Source organism: Filicampus tigris, chromosome 1, assembly GCF_054856515.1.
Source record: "Filicampus tigris isolate MCC_2025a chromosome 1, RoL_Ftig_1.0, whole genome shotgun sequence".
Taxonomy (NCBI): Eukaryota; Metazoa; Chordata; class Actinopteri; order Syngnathiformes; family Syngnathidae; genus Filicampus; species Filicampus tigris.
The window spans coordinates 38,546,390-38,562,452 of record NC_141217.1 but is presented as its reverse complement, the minus strand read 5'-3'; the positions used below and the strand labels follow the sequence as shown (position 1 = coordinate 38,562,452).

Sequence of the window (16,063 nt, the reverse complement as noted above, 5' to 3'; positions counted from 1 at the left end):
GGTAGCATTGCCAGTGAACTCCATAGTGAGATTACGAGACATTTAATTAATAACAATTCTGAGCATATGAGGTAGCTTTTGCCAAACTTATTGAGGCCGCAAAATGTTTCTAGAATGACTTTTTATTGGAGCCAAATAACACTGTTAGTATTTCTACTCCACTCTAAAAACACCTGGGTTGTTTTGTACAAAACAACCCCAAACATTGTTGTTTTCTACAAGGTTGGACCAAATTTACCCAAACAGTGGATATAAACAGTGATTTTGTCTCAAATGTGGTTATTTTTTACCCAACTGGTCATCAAGACAAACTTGGATTAAATTGAATTTACTGTAAATGAAATCAAGTTAAATTGTATGAGATTGCTGTTTTTTTAGAAAACAACCCCAAACTTATAATTGCCTCAAAGTATGCAACATTCAATTGCATTTATATGGAGCCAATGAACATTTTAAAGCCCGAATATTGGCTCGTTTTTAAAAGCTCTGTAAACGTGCGCAATAACCTGAATATATGCCCTTATTCTGGTTTTTAAAATACCAAATATCGTGCGTGGGTTACTCCGCTTGTATGCGCGCTGTTTATCCCGAAACCCACCGGGAATACATGTTTGGTGATAAACAACACATGGCGAAAGCTAGAGTAAGTCCGACACCACGCTTTTAAAGCGGGGAGGGAACTGTCTGCTTCATTTCTGCGGTGAGTGACATGAATACAATGTGTTTTATTGATGGAAGCAAGTAACAAGTGGCGATGACGTAAATTGGGACACGCCGTCCGCGCATCACCGTTTCAACCGGCTTATTTAAATATGGGGGGTAACTTTCTCCGCTCAAGCCATGTAAACGGGTTAATCCAAATAACTAAAAAAATCTGAATTTTCGACTGCATGTCAACGTAGTCATTGACATGAGTCCAATAAGAAACATAATGTTCGGCGAAAAATGCATGTGCTATGGAAATGATTTCTGGTATGTATGTGAGCATCAATACATCACATTCAGTTTGAATAACCAAGAAGGGTTCATGAGCAGGGTAAGCGCTTAAATCACAATGTAAATATTCCCCCGATGGACCGTGAGCAGTATAAAGCTGCCTCTCCGTGTTTTGCCTTTGACTAAAGTCAAGTGCAGTAGTTCATAAGCAGTAAGTGTTTTGTCTGTGAGCAATGAGGCGCACCACGCTGCCGATGGTGAAAATGATCAGGCTTTTTTTTTTTTTTTTTACCAAGCATGGCGGTTTTATTGAATGCTTGATTGTCAGCTTTCACGCAATTCATGCCATACATTTGTTTGAGCGCTACAGGTGTACCTAATGTGTTATGGCCGCTAACTTTTTATCACCAAGTTTGGCCATATCTGCTCCTGCACAAGACTACTCTTTGTTTACAAAGCAAGAGATCGTGAAAGAGAGGCCTCTGTACCTTTGTGGTCATACCCAAAGGTGAGATTTATTGAAGCTTTCAAAGGACCCGCGTATTATCATAGCCATGATCACCGTGCCACAAGTTTGTTTTGCAGGAAATCTCCAGCCATGCATCAATCGTACTTTAAAGGTGACCCAGGTGAGGCTAAATTTCCCCGGGGTCACCCCTGCTCTTGCTGACAGAATTCCATCCAGGACAGCACTGGCACACGCAGGGCTCACCAACATGGTACCCGCGGGCAAATGTATCCGTTTCCAATTTTCTTCATTCATTGTTGTCCATCATTGTATGACATTGGTAAAATGATCAGTGTCTTCACATGAATGGATCATTAAATATTAAGTATAACATATAACTGGAGGAAATCTGAGCAGAGGTGCCTAAGAAGAATCTTGAAAATCGCCTACGAAGACAGAATCACAAATCGAGAAGTTTTAGATAGAACCCAACAGCAAAAACTCTCAGAAATAGTGACTGAAAGAAGAATTGAATTGGCAGGCCATGTACGGAGAAAGAACGAACATTGACATGCCGTGACTGCCCTGAAATGGATCCCAGAAGGCAAGAGAAAGCCGCGACGGCCTAAGAAGACCGGGTGAGCAGCTTTCAAAAAAGATCTGAAAGAAATGAAAGTCAAATGGGTTGACATGCAATCTGTTGCAATAAGTAGGATGTAATGGAGAAAACCTGCTGCCCAAAGTTTGTTGTTTCAGAAACGTGCAAAACTGGTAGCCCTAGCACTCAGTTCCAAAGGGTTGGTGACCTCTATGCTACTGTATACTGTCGACATAAGTCACGTACCAGGAAATTACTTTTAAAGAATGTTATTTTTTGTGTGTTCCAAAGAACAATGTAGTAAGACCGCACAGACAACAGGAAATCCATGCGATTCTTTATAGAATCTCACAACCTAGCTGACATTTCCATCAATTTATCATAACAGAGTTGCTTGGGTTTTGTTTGCTGGTCACATCACACAATTCTCTGGCCACTTTCTACAAGACAGAATCAAAATGGCATACACCAGTCACGATTGCTATGCTGTCAGGAGTCAAATAAACAATGTCAAATGGATAAAGTCCAACACATTCCAAGGAAGCAAAACTACCACTGGTAGCCCCCAAGTGGTTGCACCAGAGGTTGTTGCAGGTTTGACATAAACCCGCAGCCACTCGGGTGACCCTGAAGAGCTCCAGTCTATTGAGCGTATTTATCATCAGGGATGTCGGCAACACGTCACTCCACATTTTTCAGTCTCGACAAATTTAACACATCACTTTATCCAGTCATGTAATCAGACTACAGTTACTCTTCAAATGTCACAAAACGTCAATAGGTGGTATTTACTTCAATTTGACAGTGGCACCAATATTTCAAAGTGTTGTACTCTTCCCCACGAAGGCGGTTGCAGTAAATATCCTCCAACTTGATACAGTAAAAGAAGAATTGACAAGACTTAAATAAACAGCACAGACACCTCAGCCACGGTGATCTCTCACGCACGTATCGTGCATGCTACAAAACCACTACTAAAATAGAGGCGAAGACTTGATTCCTAATACCATAGTACTCACTCAAGGCACTCAACAAATAATTGTAGATTACGGAACAATGTGGGAAAGGAAAAGTCTGGTATTCACATCTTCAACATTGTGAGGCATTGTGGAAGTCTTCAACTTTACATTCCAGTCCGAGGGAGTGACGTCACGTATGCATAATGTCACGTTTTCACCACGTTGAAGACTCACGTGTCCATACCATACTACATAAACAGCAATAGAAGAAGAAGAGAGATTTGCATTTGCAAGCTGGAAATACAGCCACATCAGCTAAAAAAAAGATATATTAAGGTTTGTTGCACACTCTGTGCTGTTGATAGAGTGTTGTCTAGCTTCACCACCACCACATCCAAAGTGAATCACAGCATAGTATGCATTCAATCTTCTTGACAAAGTCCCACCAGATTACGTGACTGCAGGAGGTTCCCGACCTACACGTTATATTTCGAAACAATGTATATGATACATTTTGAGTTTATGAAGACTGACTTTTATATATCTATATATATATATATATATCAAAAACAAGTACCTGTAGCCTATTTATGTTAAATTAAATCCAGAAAATACTTTTTTTTAAAAATAAAAGTAATTATGATAAGTCAAAAATGTTGCCTTTATTTTATTCATTCATTCATTATCCATACCGCTTATCCTCACAAGGGTCGCGGGCGTGCTGGAGCCTATCCCAGCTGTCTTTGGGCAGCCGGCGGGGGACACCCTGAATTGGTTGCCAGCCAATCGCAGGGCCCACAGAGACAAACATCCGCACTCACAATCACACCTAGGGGCAATTTAGACAGTCCAATCAACTTACCATGCATGTTTTTGGAATGTGGGAGGAAACCGGAGTACCCGGAGGAAACCCACGCAGGCACGGGGAGAACATGCAAACTCCACACAGGGAGGCCGGAGCCGGGATCGAACCCACGACCTCTGAACTGTGAGGCGGACGTGCTAACCAGTCGACCACCGTGCCGCCCGCCTTTATTTTATTTTCAATAAAATAAACTTTATTCCTAAATGTCACTGTTCCGATTAAGAGGCAAAACCAAGGTGTCCTTTTTATGTTAAGAAGTGTTGTCGACATCTGATGAATGTAAGTATCAATGTAACTTGTAATCTTAATCTAGTTACTTTTTAAATCAAGTAATCAGCAAAGTAGCCAAGTTACTTTTTAAAGCAAGTACTCAGTACTTCTCTACGGTAACTGTGGCGCCACTGTTTATCATGTTCGTTCCAACCAGCTACTAGAATGAAAGCATGACTGCCCAACAATGTTGGTCAAAATGGGTTCAATACACTTAAAAGCAAACTGCGTTTTACATTCTGATGACTCAAGAAATGCAGTAAGAGCACATCTCAATGCTTGTTTGGTACCCCTCAGGATTATCGTTTGAAATTTCACTTTTTTCATGGAAATGTTATCTCGAATAGCACCAAAGTATTGCGGGTGAGGAGTTCACGTGAAATGCTTGGTGCCCCTCGCTGCAAATCAGGGAGTGACGGTTAATGGTGCATGACCTCAAAACAATCAAGACTGGTGTAAGACTTTGTTGTAGTAAATCAATTTTATCTGGTTAGAAAATATAAAGGAAAAAAAATCTTGCTTCCTCATACTCAATTTTGCCTGCTACCAAATGCAATTTGACGAGTGTAACTGTGAAATGGTTGCCAGATGGACTTCATTTCACTCAAGTGTTTGATTAAAACACGGTGATAAGCAGATGTGGCTCACACACATTCTACCTTCAAATGTTTTGTGCCACATGACCGGCACATTTGATTCTGCCTTTGCAACAAGACACAAACGGGTGGCGGACAAGCACAGAACTGATTTTATTGGAAACTTGGCGGACATCTGAGAGGGATTAGGACATAAAAAACCACAAGGACAAGTCACTTCATATTTCCTTTTAGTTGCTCATGTATTGTTAAGCACAAACAACGGAGAGTGAGCGGGTTTGTCTATTCTTTCTCCCTCACTCTTCACATTAACTTTAAGAGTCCTGACACAACTAAGCATGAATCTAGCTTTGATGTGTCTGCAATTGATTTTTTGAATGGACAATGCAGCACAGCCATAATTGGGGGGGAAAAACTATATATATATATATATATATATATATATATATATATATATATATATATGTTCTTATGTTCATTGATATTGAATAAAATCTTAAAAATTTTCAAGGATATATATATATATATATATATATATATATATATATATATATATATATATATATATATATATATATATATATATATATATATATAATTATATATATATAAAATAAGGAAACCAACATTTAAAGTGAAGGTGACTTGTAAATCTGAAAAATCCCCACAGGATAGCAGAACTAATTGATTGCATGCAGACTAAGATGTAGGATCCGACCTAATGGAATTAATATAATCTAATGCATATCATAGTTCGACTTGCATTGTGCAAGTGCAGGAGCACATGACATTAATGGCACCAATGCCATTAATCACATGATGGGATATCCATGCAGTGTATGATGTCTGCAGCAAAAGGCACAAGTACTCAAATGGCATGCAAGGAGTGGCAAATGCATTTGCACAGAGAAGTGACAAGTTCTCACCTACCTTAGCCGTGCTCTGAATCAGGGTTGGCACAAGGATGGTCATCTGGTATGTGTTTGGCAATGGGAAACAAATCCTCTGTCACACACATTGAAGCAAAGCGATTCTTCTCATATATTCAGGTTCACTCCACAGAAAGGACTCTCCTGCTAGGCAAGTATTGCACGTCGTCATGCGGCGTACTTGGAAGGCACTGGCAGACGTGCTCCACTTGCAGAGTCCAAACCCAGACTAACCGTCTCACCAGACAGACAGCCCTTATACAGACCTCCCACCTCTGGTCTCACAGACAAGATGCATCCGGGCCTTTGCACAGCTCATAATCATGTTTGCTTGTTGTTGTCGTTTTTTTGGATGTGCTGTATTTGGATTATAAAATGCATTTTTGCTGACAAAAAAAAAGAAAAAAAGGAAAAAAAAGAAATGTAAAACATGGCATTGGGTTTATATACGATACAAACATCGCCCAAAGTAGCATCTCAGCTTCAGAGCCAAGAAAACTGGTGCTAGCTTGGACCCAAAACCTTGCTGGGCCAGTTTAAAGATTAAAGTTGCTGCAGGGACTCCCAGGCCGCAACAATGGAGTCTTATTATTTTGCATTGCGTACATCTTGTGCCGCTTGCGTCGCTACCATGCGTGCATCTGGAATAGCAGCATATGACGCTTTGTGTTTTTTGCTTTCTTGACATGTCATGTGTGTCATCTTCCACACCGCTTAACCTGTGCAGCAGGGGTGTCCAGCTCCGGTCCTCAGGGGCCGGTGTCCTGCCTGTTTTCCAGCTCTCCTTGCTGCAACGCACCTGATGATCGTTAGCAAGCTCTGAAGAAGCTTGATAACGATCGTCAGGTGCGTTGCAGCAAGGAGAGCTGTGCAACGCACCTGATGATCGTTAGCAAGCTCTGAAGAAGCTTGCTAACGATCATCAGGTGCGTTGCAGCAAGGAGAGCTGGAAAACAGGCAGGACACCGGCCCTTGAGGACCGAGTTTGGACACCCCTGTTGTACAGGCTCGCGGGGAGGTGCCGGAGCCTATCCCAGCTGACAATGGGCGAAAGGCAGACCACACCCCGAACTGGTCGCCAGCCAGTCGCAGGGCACACACACAGACACCCTCACCGAGCGGGAACCGATCCCACGCTGCCCCGCACACAACTCAGGCGTGTGTACCACTACACTATCAGTGACCCTGCTTTCTTGACATTTTCATTTCATTTCAAACTTTTCTTCCACCGCAAAAGATCAATGAGGGTGAGCCCTGGTTGCGCTGAAACACAAGTACAGAGCAAACACGAAAATAATTGCGTTCAAAGGCAAATGAGTTCTTGATCATATTATAGAAATGGCGCATGGTGACATTAGAGAGTATTGCAAGAGCATGTGGCAGGAAAAGTCAAAACGGTTTTCCCAAGTTCAGCCTTAGTCCAGGTGGTACTTTGAGCAGGGTGTACCAGTCACTAAGATGACGTATTGAGTGCTTATTGTGGGACCAGTTGAACGAAGTGCTGATGTGTGGTGACATGTTGCCTTTCAAGACGTACTAAATCAAGTCCAGCCCACGCATCTCTTGTCATAGCGATAGCGCTGCCTATCCCGCTCTCCGATTTCAAGTGCTGCCATGCGTGGAGTAGCTGCCGTCAGCCATGACTAAGTGCACCGTAAACAACGCAGTCGAGAGGTTTGAGGGTGGAGGCAGAGGTGTGTTTAAAGATAGTCAAAAGATTGATTGAGGCACTTGTCAGATGCGTTGTTTTCGGAGCGGTAGGGGGACAGTTTTGTTTTTCGGTAACCCTTGCTGGCGCGGGGTCCTCAGTCCCGCCACGCCTTGACACAAGCCTAATAAAGATGAACTGGAACCGATTTGATGGGAATGGGGCGCAAAAAACGAAACACCTATTCTTTTTGAAATGATATCCCTCGAAGGAGACCTTCCTTTAAAGTACCTGTCCACATCTAAACTTGCAGAGCGAGAGTTCTGATCGAGGGCCAGGCACCCTTCTGTTCCACAAATACTTTAGTGATCACGTTTGGGCGCGATGAAATGTGAGAAAGAATAACAAAACAGACTCAGTGGGCGTCTGCAAACGCTGCAGGAGCCAGGCGGTGTTCGATGCTGCTCAAGGATTCCTGAACTTTGTGTTCGTTATCCACATCATATTGTGCTAGACCAGGGATGGGCAACGGTTGTTCGTCAGAGCTCCTTTGGGAGAGCGGGGGATGGGTGACACATGTTTGTTTGGACTCTCGGCTTAGTCACTTTTGATTTTTGGGGTGGCCACAGTGAGTCACTGGTATATGCTTGGCACAGTTTTCACGCCGGATGCACTTCCTGACGCAATCTGCTCACGAAAGTGTTTTGTTTGAGGAAGAGAAACATGGAAAACTGGCTGGATAGAGGCTCTCAATTTTTTCCCCAGATGGGGTTTTTTTTTAGATTTTCCTTGCCCTCCTGGGGGTTAAGTTCAGGGGATCTCGTTAATATTTGTCAACTCCGGGCATGTGAAGGCCTTTGAGACTTTCTTGTGATTAAGGGATACATAAATCAATTTTACCTGATGTATTGACTCTCGAGGACTGGACTTGAGCACCCCTGGCGTCTTGCCAAGCGACCCAACTGATGCAACGGTTCAGGCATATGACAAAAAATGTCTGTTTTTAGTAAACCAATCTACAGAAGAGCATCTTAATATATTTACATTTTCAAATGGATATAGAAAAGATCCACTGCGCAGCTACAGAAAATAACCACATACTTTGAGCTCTCTTGCATGAAAATTCCTATTCAAAGATGACGCAGAACTACTGAACAGCAAACCATCAGTATATACAAGAACACATTTTGTGCATGTTCGGCCCAAAAAAAACTCACTCAAAGATTTTAGTACTTCTTCTCTAATGACTCACCTCGGGATTTTAGGCGCCGGTGAGTGATGTCTGCCATCGTGTGGTTAACACTGGTGTTACATATTTCACCGGCTCAGCAACAATAAAAACTCCGCCTATCTCCCCATCCATGTGCTAGACCAGGGTTGCTCACACTTTTTCAGCATGCGAGCTACTTATAAAAAGACCAAGTCGAAATGATCTACCTTCCAGCGAGAGTATGTTTATATATTTGCTCTAGGCGGTCATACAATCCAGGGGGGCTACTTTTTGTTATTATAGGACACCACCTAGTGTGTCGCCTTCGCGGAGTGATATTGAAATTGTTTTGTGGCACCTGTTCAGTAAAGAGAGCACAGCAAATTACGAACTGGTGTTTTGCCATTTTTATAAAGGTTATGTAAGTGATAAACATAACAAAACTGGCGACGAGAATCAAAGACGGACCCCACATGTGCTAAGGACCGAACCGAACGAGTGAGACGTTCTAAAGATTTCTGGTTTTTGCTTTTTGGACGGAGTTTTCTCACCCGGCTGAAAGCTAACCGGAGGTGGGGACGATCGTTAGCAAGACCAAGGTAAAGAATAACGCCAACATGTCTGGACAATTGGGCCACATGGACACCTTTGATAGCACCATTGAGGACTGGACAACTTATGTGGAACGAGTTGAACAGTATTGCCTCGCTAACGAGATCGACGACGAGAGAAGGGTGGCCATACTGCCCAGTGTTATGGGCGCGAAGACGTACAACCTACTCCGCGGCCTCATTGCCCCGACAAAAACCTTTGATGAGATAACGGCAATACGTAAAAATCACTTAATCCCAGCACCGTTAGCGATTGCAGAGTACTTCAGGTTTCATAAGAGGAATCAATCGAAGGACGAGTCCGTGTCGGAGTACATTGCCGAGTTTCGGAGACTTGCAGAGCACTCTCAGTTTCGAGAGGGACTACCTGACGCGGTCCGTGAACGTTTCGTCTATGGACTGGACAACGAGCACACACAGAAACGCCTTCTAACGGAGGACAAGCTTACCCTGAATCGAGCACTGGAAATAGCCACATCAGCGGAAATAGCAGCAAAGGATGCAACTGAATTACAAGGTAAAAATTCAGCAACATGCTCTGTGTTTAAAATGCACACAAAACAGCGCAATGCCAAATTGAAGCCCTGTTTTGGATGCGGCAAGCGGTCACATGGCCCTGATGAATGCTGGGTTAAGGAAAAAGACTGCCGTAAATGCAATAAAAGAGGACACATACAGAAAATGTGTAAATCAAAACACAGTCATGCCGATGTAAAGACAAGTGCAAAAAGAGGACAAAGAGTATGTAATGTGGAACAAACTGACTCAAGTTCAAATGAAGTGGAATTGTCTTGTCTATATTTATATGCTACAGAAGAGGATGCGGATGTGATTTTGCTGACACCTAGAGTCAATGGCGTGCCATTAAAAATGGAATTGGACACAGGTTCAGCACTCTCCATCATGTCCTTATAAAGACTACAAGAAACATTTTCCAGAAATGAAGATGTCACGTTGTAAGAACAATAATGTATATCATGATTCATGTGTTAGATTTGTATTATTCTTACATTCCCCCCTGTTTTTATATAATATAAAGCTAAACCTACAAAGCTAACAAGCCTAATCCTGAAAAATCTAACTCATGAATCATGATATACATTATCATTCATACATTACCCTCTGTTTTTCTTACATTTGCACAGTCCATTGTTATTCTTTTATTCTGTCCCAAGGACTCAGCGTCTTACCACGGGATGCTCTTTGATAAGGGCATCGTTCCTATTTTGCGGCTGTGTCATACTCACATTCCACTTTCTTCGCAAGAAACTTCGACTTACATGATTAAAACAAGTTTATGATGCTGAGAAATAACTTACAATATTTATAAGCGTAAATATGGTATAACCTACGAACAATTAATCTGTCACACGTACTGGTGTGAAACTGAAGACATACACTGGTCAAAAAGTCTCACCATTGGGAAAACTCAAGGTGGAAGTCAAATATGGAAAGTCTTGCAAGAAGCTATGTATGGTGGCCTGGGCTTGATAAACAAATTGAAGATCTTGTCAAGTCCTGCACAGGATGTCATCAGACCCAACGTCAACCCCAACTTGGACCCGTTCACACATAGGAATGGCCAGTGGCTCCCTGGCAGCGCATACATGTGGATTATGCTGGGCCCTTCATGGACCACATGTTTCTCATCGTAGTTGAAAGTGGCCTGAAGTCTTTGCTCTAAAGAAAAGCTACTTCTGCAAAGACTATTAACCTGCTGCAAATGCTTTTTGCCCGTACAGGTTTCCCTCTGCAACTAGTAAGTGACAATGGTGCCCAATTTACTGAGCGTTTTGTTCAAATCTTTAAGCAGTCCATGAAATCAAGCAGGAAGGAGGAAGTGCCTCTGCGACAGAAAATTGCAAACTTTCTGATGGCTTACAGAAACACAGCACACTAGACAACTGGTCAGTCACCTGCAATGCTGCTCATGGGAAAGGTCTTTACTGAAGCCGGACATCTGTAAACATGTTCAAGAAAAACATTATTCACCAACTCAATTGCAAGGAAAATTGAGAACGTTTGAAGTTGGCCAAAAAGTCCTTGCCAGAGATGATCGAAATCACAGCGACAAGTGGCAGTCTGCTGAGATTCTATCACAAACAGGACCGCTCTCATGCACTGTGAGTGTAGAGCCTGATGTTATATGGCGAAGGCATGTTGACCAGCTCTTGGATGCATCAAATGGAGAAGTCAGTACAAAGGCTGGAAGTCCAACTGTGTCGGCTGACATAGAGGAAAGTCCTCAGACACCAAACACACCCACTGCGGAGAGTGATACTCTAGCACCGCTTGAGACTGTGGAGGTTGCTCAACCTGTGACAAACCTTGCCAATCCACCGGGACGAAGATCCCCTGAGAAAACCGCAAACCCCGACAGAGACTTGATTTATAATCAGCTAAGAAGGAACTGTTTTTGTGTTTGTCCAAAAAAATAAATAAATAAATAAAAATTCACAGTTAATGTGATGTTTAAAGAACACATTTGACATTGTTTGCTAATGGTAAATGTATCAGATTCAATGTATAAGTCACAAATGTTTCAACTGCATTAATGTGCATCATAGTACATGTTTGATGAGTGCTGTACATCAAAGCTGGAAGGGAGGAATTATGTATTTGCTCTGGGCGGTCATACAATCCAGGGGGACTACTTTTTGTTAGTATAGGACACCACCTAGTGTGTCGCCTTCGCGGAGTGATATTGCAATTGTGTCGTGGCACCTGTTCAGTAAAGAGCTGTGAATTGGAGTTTTGCCAATTTTTATAAAGATGATGTAAGAGATAAACATGACAATGTTTTGTATATTTGCAGTGGGTAGGTCCTACCCACTGCAAAAATACAAAACATTTATTTTCAAATATATGGAGGATTCTTTATTTTCAATGTATTTTGAAGTACCTTGCATATCCGCATGAACCAATGTTGCACAACACAACATCTGTTCCTTTTACAGATGTTTATTGCTCAGCAAAACGCCATAAAACGCCAACACACCAGATAACTAGTAGTTCAGACATACAACATTAAACAACATATTATATTTATGACAAAGATAGCTTCGCTTAGCGTCAAAGCTAATCACGATAGACAATGCACAAGAGTGTTGACCCCTTTGGCCTGCTTTCAACCAACGGCAGTCTTCTCCCAGAGATAATCCTTAATGTCAAAAATGTGATGCTTCAACAAACTTGTATATTTGGCAAAACAACGAGGAATGACGAGGAAAAAGTAAGCAACACGCATGGTGAATGCCGCCACAAGTGCTTCTCAGTCTCTGCGTAAAGCGAATGGAGATTCCGTACGACGCAACTTCCAGGTATGACATTTTAAAAATTAAGGCATCACATTTCAAAATACAGATGGCAGCCATTACAAATGTCATGCGATCTACCAATACTACCTTTGCGATCGACTGGTAGATCGCGATCGACATATTGAGCACCCCTGTGCTAGACAGTTGAATTTAGTGAAACAGTAAATGGATGAAAGAGCTATTTCAGAACTGGAGTTATTGTCGTATTTTGACACATTGGACTAGATTTCTCCGCTGCTGTTACTTTGTAGATTTTTTTTTATCACATCAACTATACTAACCGCACACATACTGTGCTTCTCAGATTAGAAGTGATCAACACATGAAAAAAAATAAACCATCTAACCTCATCATTATTTTGTACGCTGGCCTAATTTTTAGTTCAAACAATTGTTTTTGGTCACGACATTGTGGTTCACTTGCTTGACTTATGTTCAGGCTATTCGTATTCTCAGACAAATTGACTGAAAAAGGCTATTGCAGTGGTTTACAAAATGTCAGATTATTACATAAGCAGCTGTCGTTTCTCTTAATGCGTGACTAAAAAAAAAAAAAAATTCAACATACAAAAAAAGTACCGGTATGTCCAACAATATTGTCTTCCTGCACTGAACGTGGCTTTGAGCCAAGTAGTCCAGAGTCATGGCCAGAAGAAGTGCTGAGAGGTGAGCCCGCTTACTGTTTGTTTTGTTGACTGAAAGGAACTACATCACACTGAGATCATTTCTTCTTTGACTATGCAGCTGATAGCATTGACAGATGGAATTTGGGTAAATCATTGTGTCAGTATTGAATGCTGAGCATGATGAGGCGAGATTTTAGTTGGGATTTCCTGTGTTTTACGAGGTGCCATTAAGTTTCTTGTTTTTACAGCTTGCTGTTGGCTAATCGTTCCAATTCATGGTTTCTTACGTGACCGTTTGCACCTTCTTGAGTCAAGAACGAGACTCAAGAGGTGACTCACTACACATTATTGTCCAGGAGAGAGTGAAAAATTTGAAATGAAAGGTATCGAGCTGTTGCGGACTACAGGTGAAAGCAGCACACGCAACTGCGGCTTTGAAATATTCACAATTTAAAAATGTTCATATTTGTAGATTAAGTTACGGCAATGTCCATGAGTTAGATTGAGTAGACATGTTTAAGAAAGCAGGTCACAGCTGCACACTTCACCGATATTTGACAGACTGTTATAAGTGAGTCCTTGGTGACAGTGGTGAGGCAAAGCACACATTTTAATCGGATGAAAAACCAAGAAAAAACCCTCAAACCACTTCAGGAATGTATATGGTGTTGCAAATCCATTGTGGGTAGATGTACAAGAGCAGAGGCAAATACAATCTATGTCAATTCCAAAACTCCGCCCAAGAACTATATGCACAATTGTCCATAAATAACAAAGAAAATATCTTGGGAACAATCACAGTCAATTTATTCTTCCTTTTTGGGCCATGCCTGAATGTATTTGGACATCTCCCTACTCTGAAATGCCAGGTACGCTCATGTTTAATTTTTTTTTAAACGTATATTATTTTTACTTTTGAATTTGTTGAGTGGGTTTTGGGGAAGAGGGAAAGGCGAAATGACACTGTAAGATACGCACTGGTTGCCGTGGCACCGTGTTGTCCTGACTACAATCCGAAAATTCAGATTCAGTGTTCGTTTTTAACGTTCAATTTGCTTCTCTGTTTGAGTCACCACCAATTTGTGCACGGCCCTACAACTCAAAATTTATGAGAGACAGTAAAGCGTCATATTTGACATTCTGATACACTACTAACTAGGGCTGCTCGATGAAGCGATTTTGAACCGAAACCGAATTTTCTGGATAAAACGATGTTAAAAACGTTCAAATCGGCACGTTTGATTTTTTTTTATTGTTGGTGTATCTAAGCCGCCGTAGTTTCCTCTGCATTTCCGCTTCCTCCCACGAGCGCGTAGTCCGATAACAACAACAACAACAACATCCATGGCTACCGGCGATTCTGCTATTTGCTCAGGCAAGTGAGCGTTTAGTTAATAAATCGGGCAAATATAGATCTGTAGTGTAGTGTGTGCCTCGCATGTACAATACAACCCATGAGCAAGGTACTCAACGTCTGAAAGGCGTCCCTTTTTTTTCTCCTCTACAACAGACCTCTCGTCCAACCGGTGCATTGACAGTGCATTGTATTATTGAGTGTCAATTTTGCACTAATCATTGATTTATGTTTAAGTAAGACCAGGGAGAAAGGTGAAAGGCTAGTCACTAGCTGGTTGGCAAAATGACTTGCTGACAGACTGTTTGGTTTACAGACTTGACTGTCTACCTTCTCTCATGTTGATGATTTCGTTTCAGATGGTATATTCACTTTCTTCTTTCATTATTGGTTTAATTAAGAACAGATCTGAAATCTACTGTGTAAGTAAAATGCTGTTAATCCTTGTTCTGTGAGTATTAAGTTAAATTGACTGGCATTTTGAGTTCAAAGAAAGAAAAATAAAAGACGTTCAAAATACAAAATACTTAATACAAAATAATTGGGATTTTCTTGTTAGGCAAAATCGAACAGCCCTACTACTGACTGTTGTGTTGCAGACTGACTTGATCAACTAGTGTAGTATTGTGTGATGAGTGTAAACATTCCTCTTCTGTCGGTCTTACCTGTAACACGGTTTTCCCTAATCATTGTTAGGCCTCCCTGTAAGTTGACGAATAACTCAATAGATCCCCACCATATTCCCCAGCATGCTTGGAGTTATTTGATGAACAAATCAGGTTCTATAAGGAGGTGAACCACTTCTGTGAATCGTTTTTTCTTTTTTTATTCTTGTTTACAAGTTTCGCATCTTATATTGGTGATTAGTTAGTAAAGCTGTGAGTGATTTGTGACCGGAGGCGAATCACTTAAAATGGTGCTGCGGGTGAGCCAGCTAGCTAGCTAGCTAGCTAGCACACCACTAGTTCTGGCGTAAACAGTCCAGACAACTTTGACAGCTCTCACTTTTTCTTTGTAAATATCATTAAAAATAAGTCCTTCAGTGAATATGGTGCAAAAAATCAACACTTCTTTCCTTCATGTCACTTTTAAATGGCCACTTTTTGGGAAGCCAACCCGGCCAGTCCCAACGTCGCTTTGTCCGCGCTGAACATCTTTATCCCATTGGGGTTTTGTCTTGCTCCCATGGCCCAAGTGGCGGAAATGATGACCCAGTTTGCTCACAATATCGCGGCGACGGCCGTGCGAGTGTTGCTCCCCTGGGTAGCAGTCCAGGAGGGGGCAACATATGCGCTATGTTAAGTCAGCACACGTGTGGTCAAAGCTGTGATAGAAAATAGGCAGAGCACACGTTTCGTGCCGTTACTGCATATGAAAGATATTGTTCTTTACAAAACATTCGACTGTCTGACCTACATCGACTGGCTGTTACAATCAGTGTCCATAGTTTAACACACTTCAATGTAACATGAACTCAATCCAGTTACCTTTTCAACATATGAATTGCTGTTTTAAATCACTTTTAATATGTTTTAACTGCTTCAAATATTCATATTTTTAACAGTGAAGCATTAATTAATATTTACATATATTTACGTATATCAATATTGGTGTTTTGCACTCCTATAAATGTACAGTAGCATTGGACATAAATACGACTACCATGTATTTAATACCGTTTTATAATGGCATCACTG

The 16,063-nt window shown here is 41.5% G+C and overlaps 1 protein-coding gene and 1 long non-coding RNA gene across 3 annotated transcripts in view; one reads left to right on the top strand and one right to left on the bottom strand.

The window, feature by feature from the left end:
- Positions 1-8,633, bottom strand: part of csf1b (colony stimulating factor 1b (macrophage)) — a 41,676-nt gene extending 33,043 nt beyond the window's left edge. Inside the window, exons 1-2 of one of the 2 annotated variants that reach the window (XM_086039274.1) lie at positions 8,502-8,633; positions 8,150-8,211 (exon numbers count right to left, since the gene is read on the bottom strand). In XM_086039274.1, coding sequence (XP_085895400.1) covers positions 8,150-8,211; positions 8,502-8,538 — 99 coding nt within the window. In that variant the 5' untranslated portion in view covers positions 8,539-8,633. Of the gene's footprint in view, positions 1-5,602; positions 5,816-8,149; positions 8,212-8,501 lie in introns of those variants that run through there. The other variant, XM_086039282.1, reaches the window with a different exon arrangement.
- LOC147154006 (uncharacterized) lies at positions 8,625-11,821 on the top strand. The gene is made up of 2 exons (XR_015087979.1): positions 8,625-9,587; positions 10,813-11,821. It is a non-coding gene; the product is annotated as an uncharacterized LOC147154006 (long non-coding RNA).
- Positions 11,822-16,063: the final 4,242 nt, after the last annotated feature.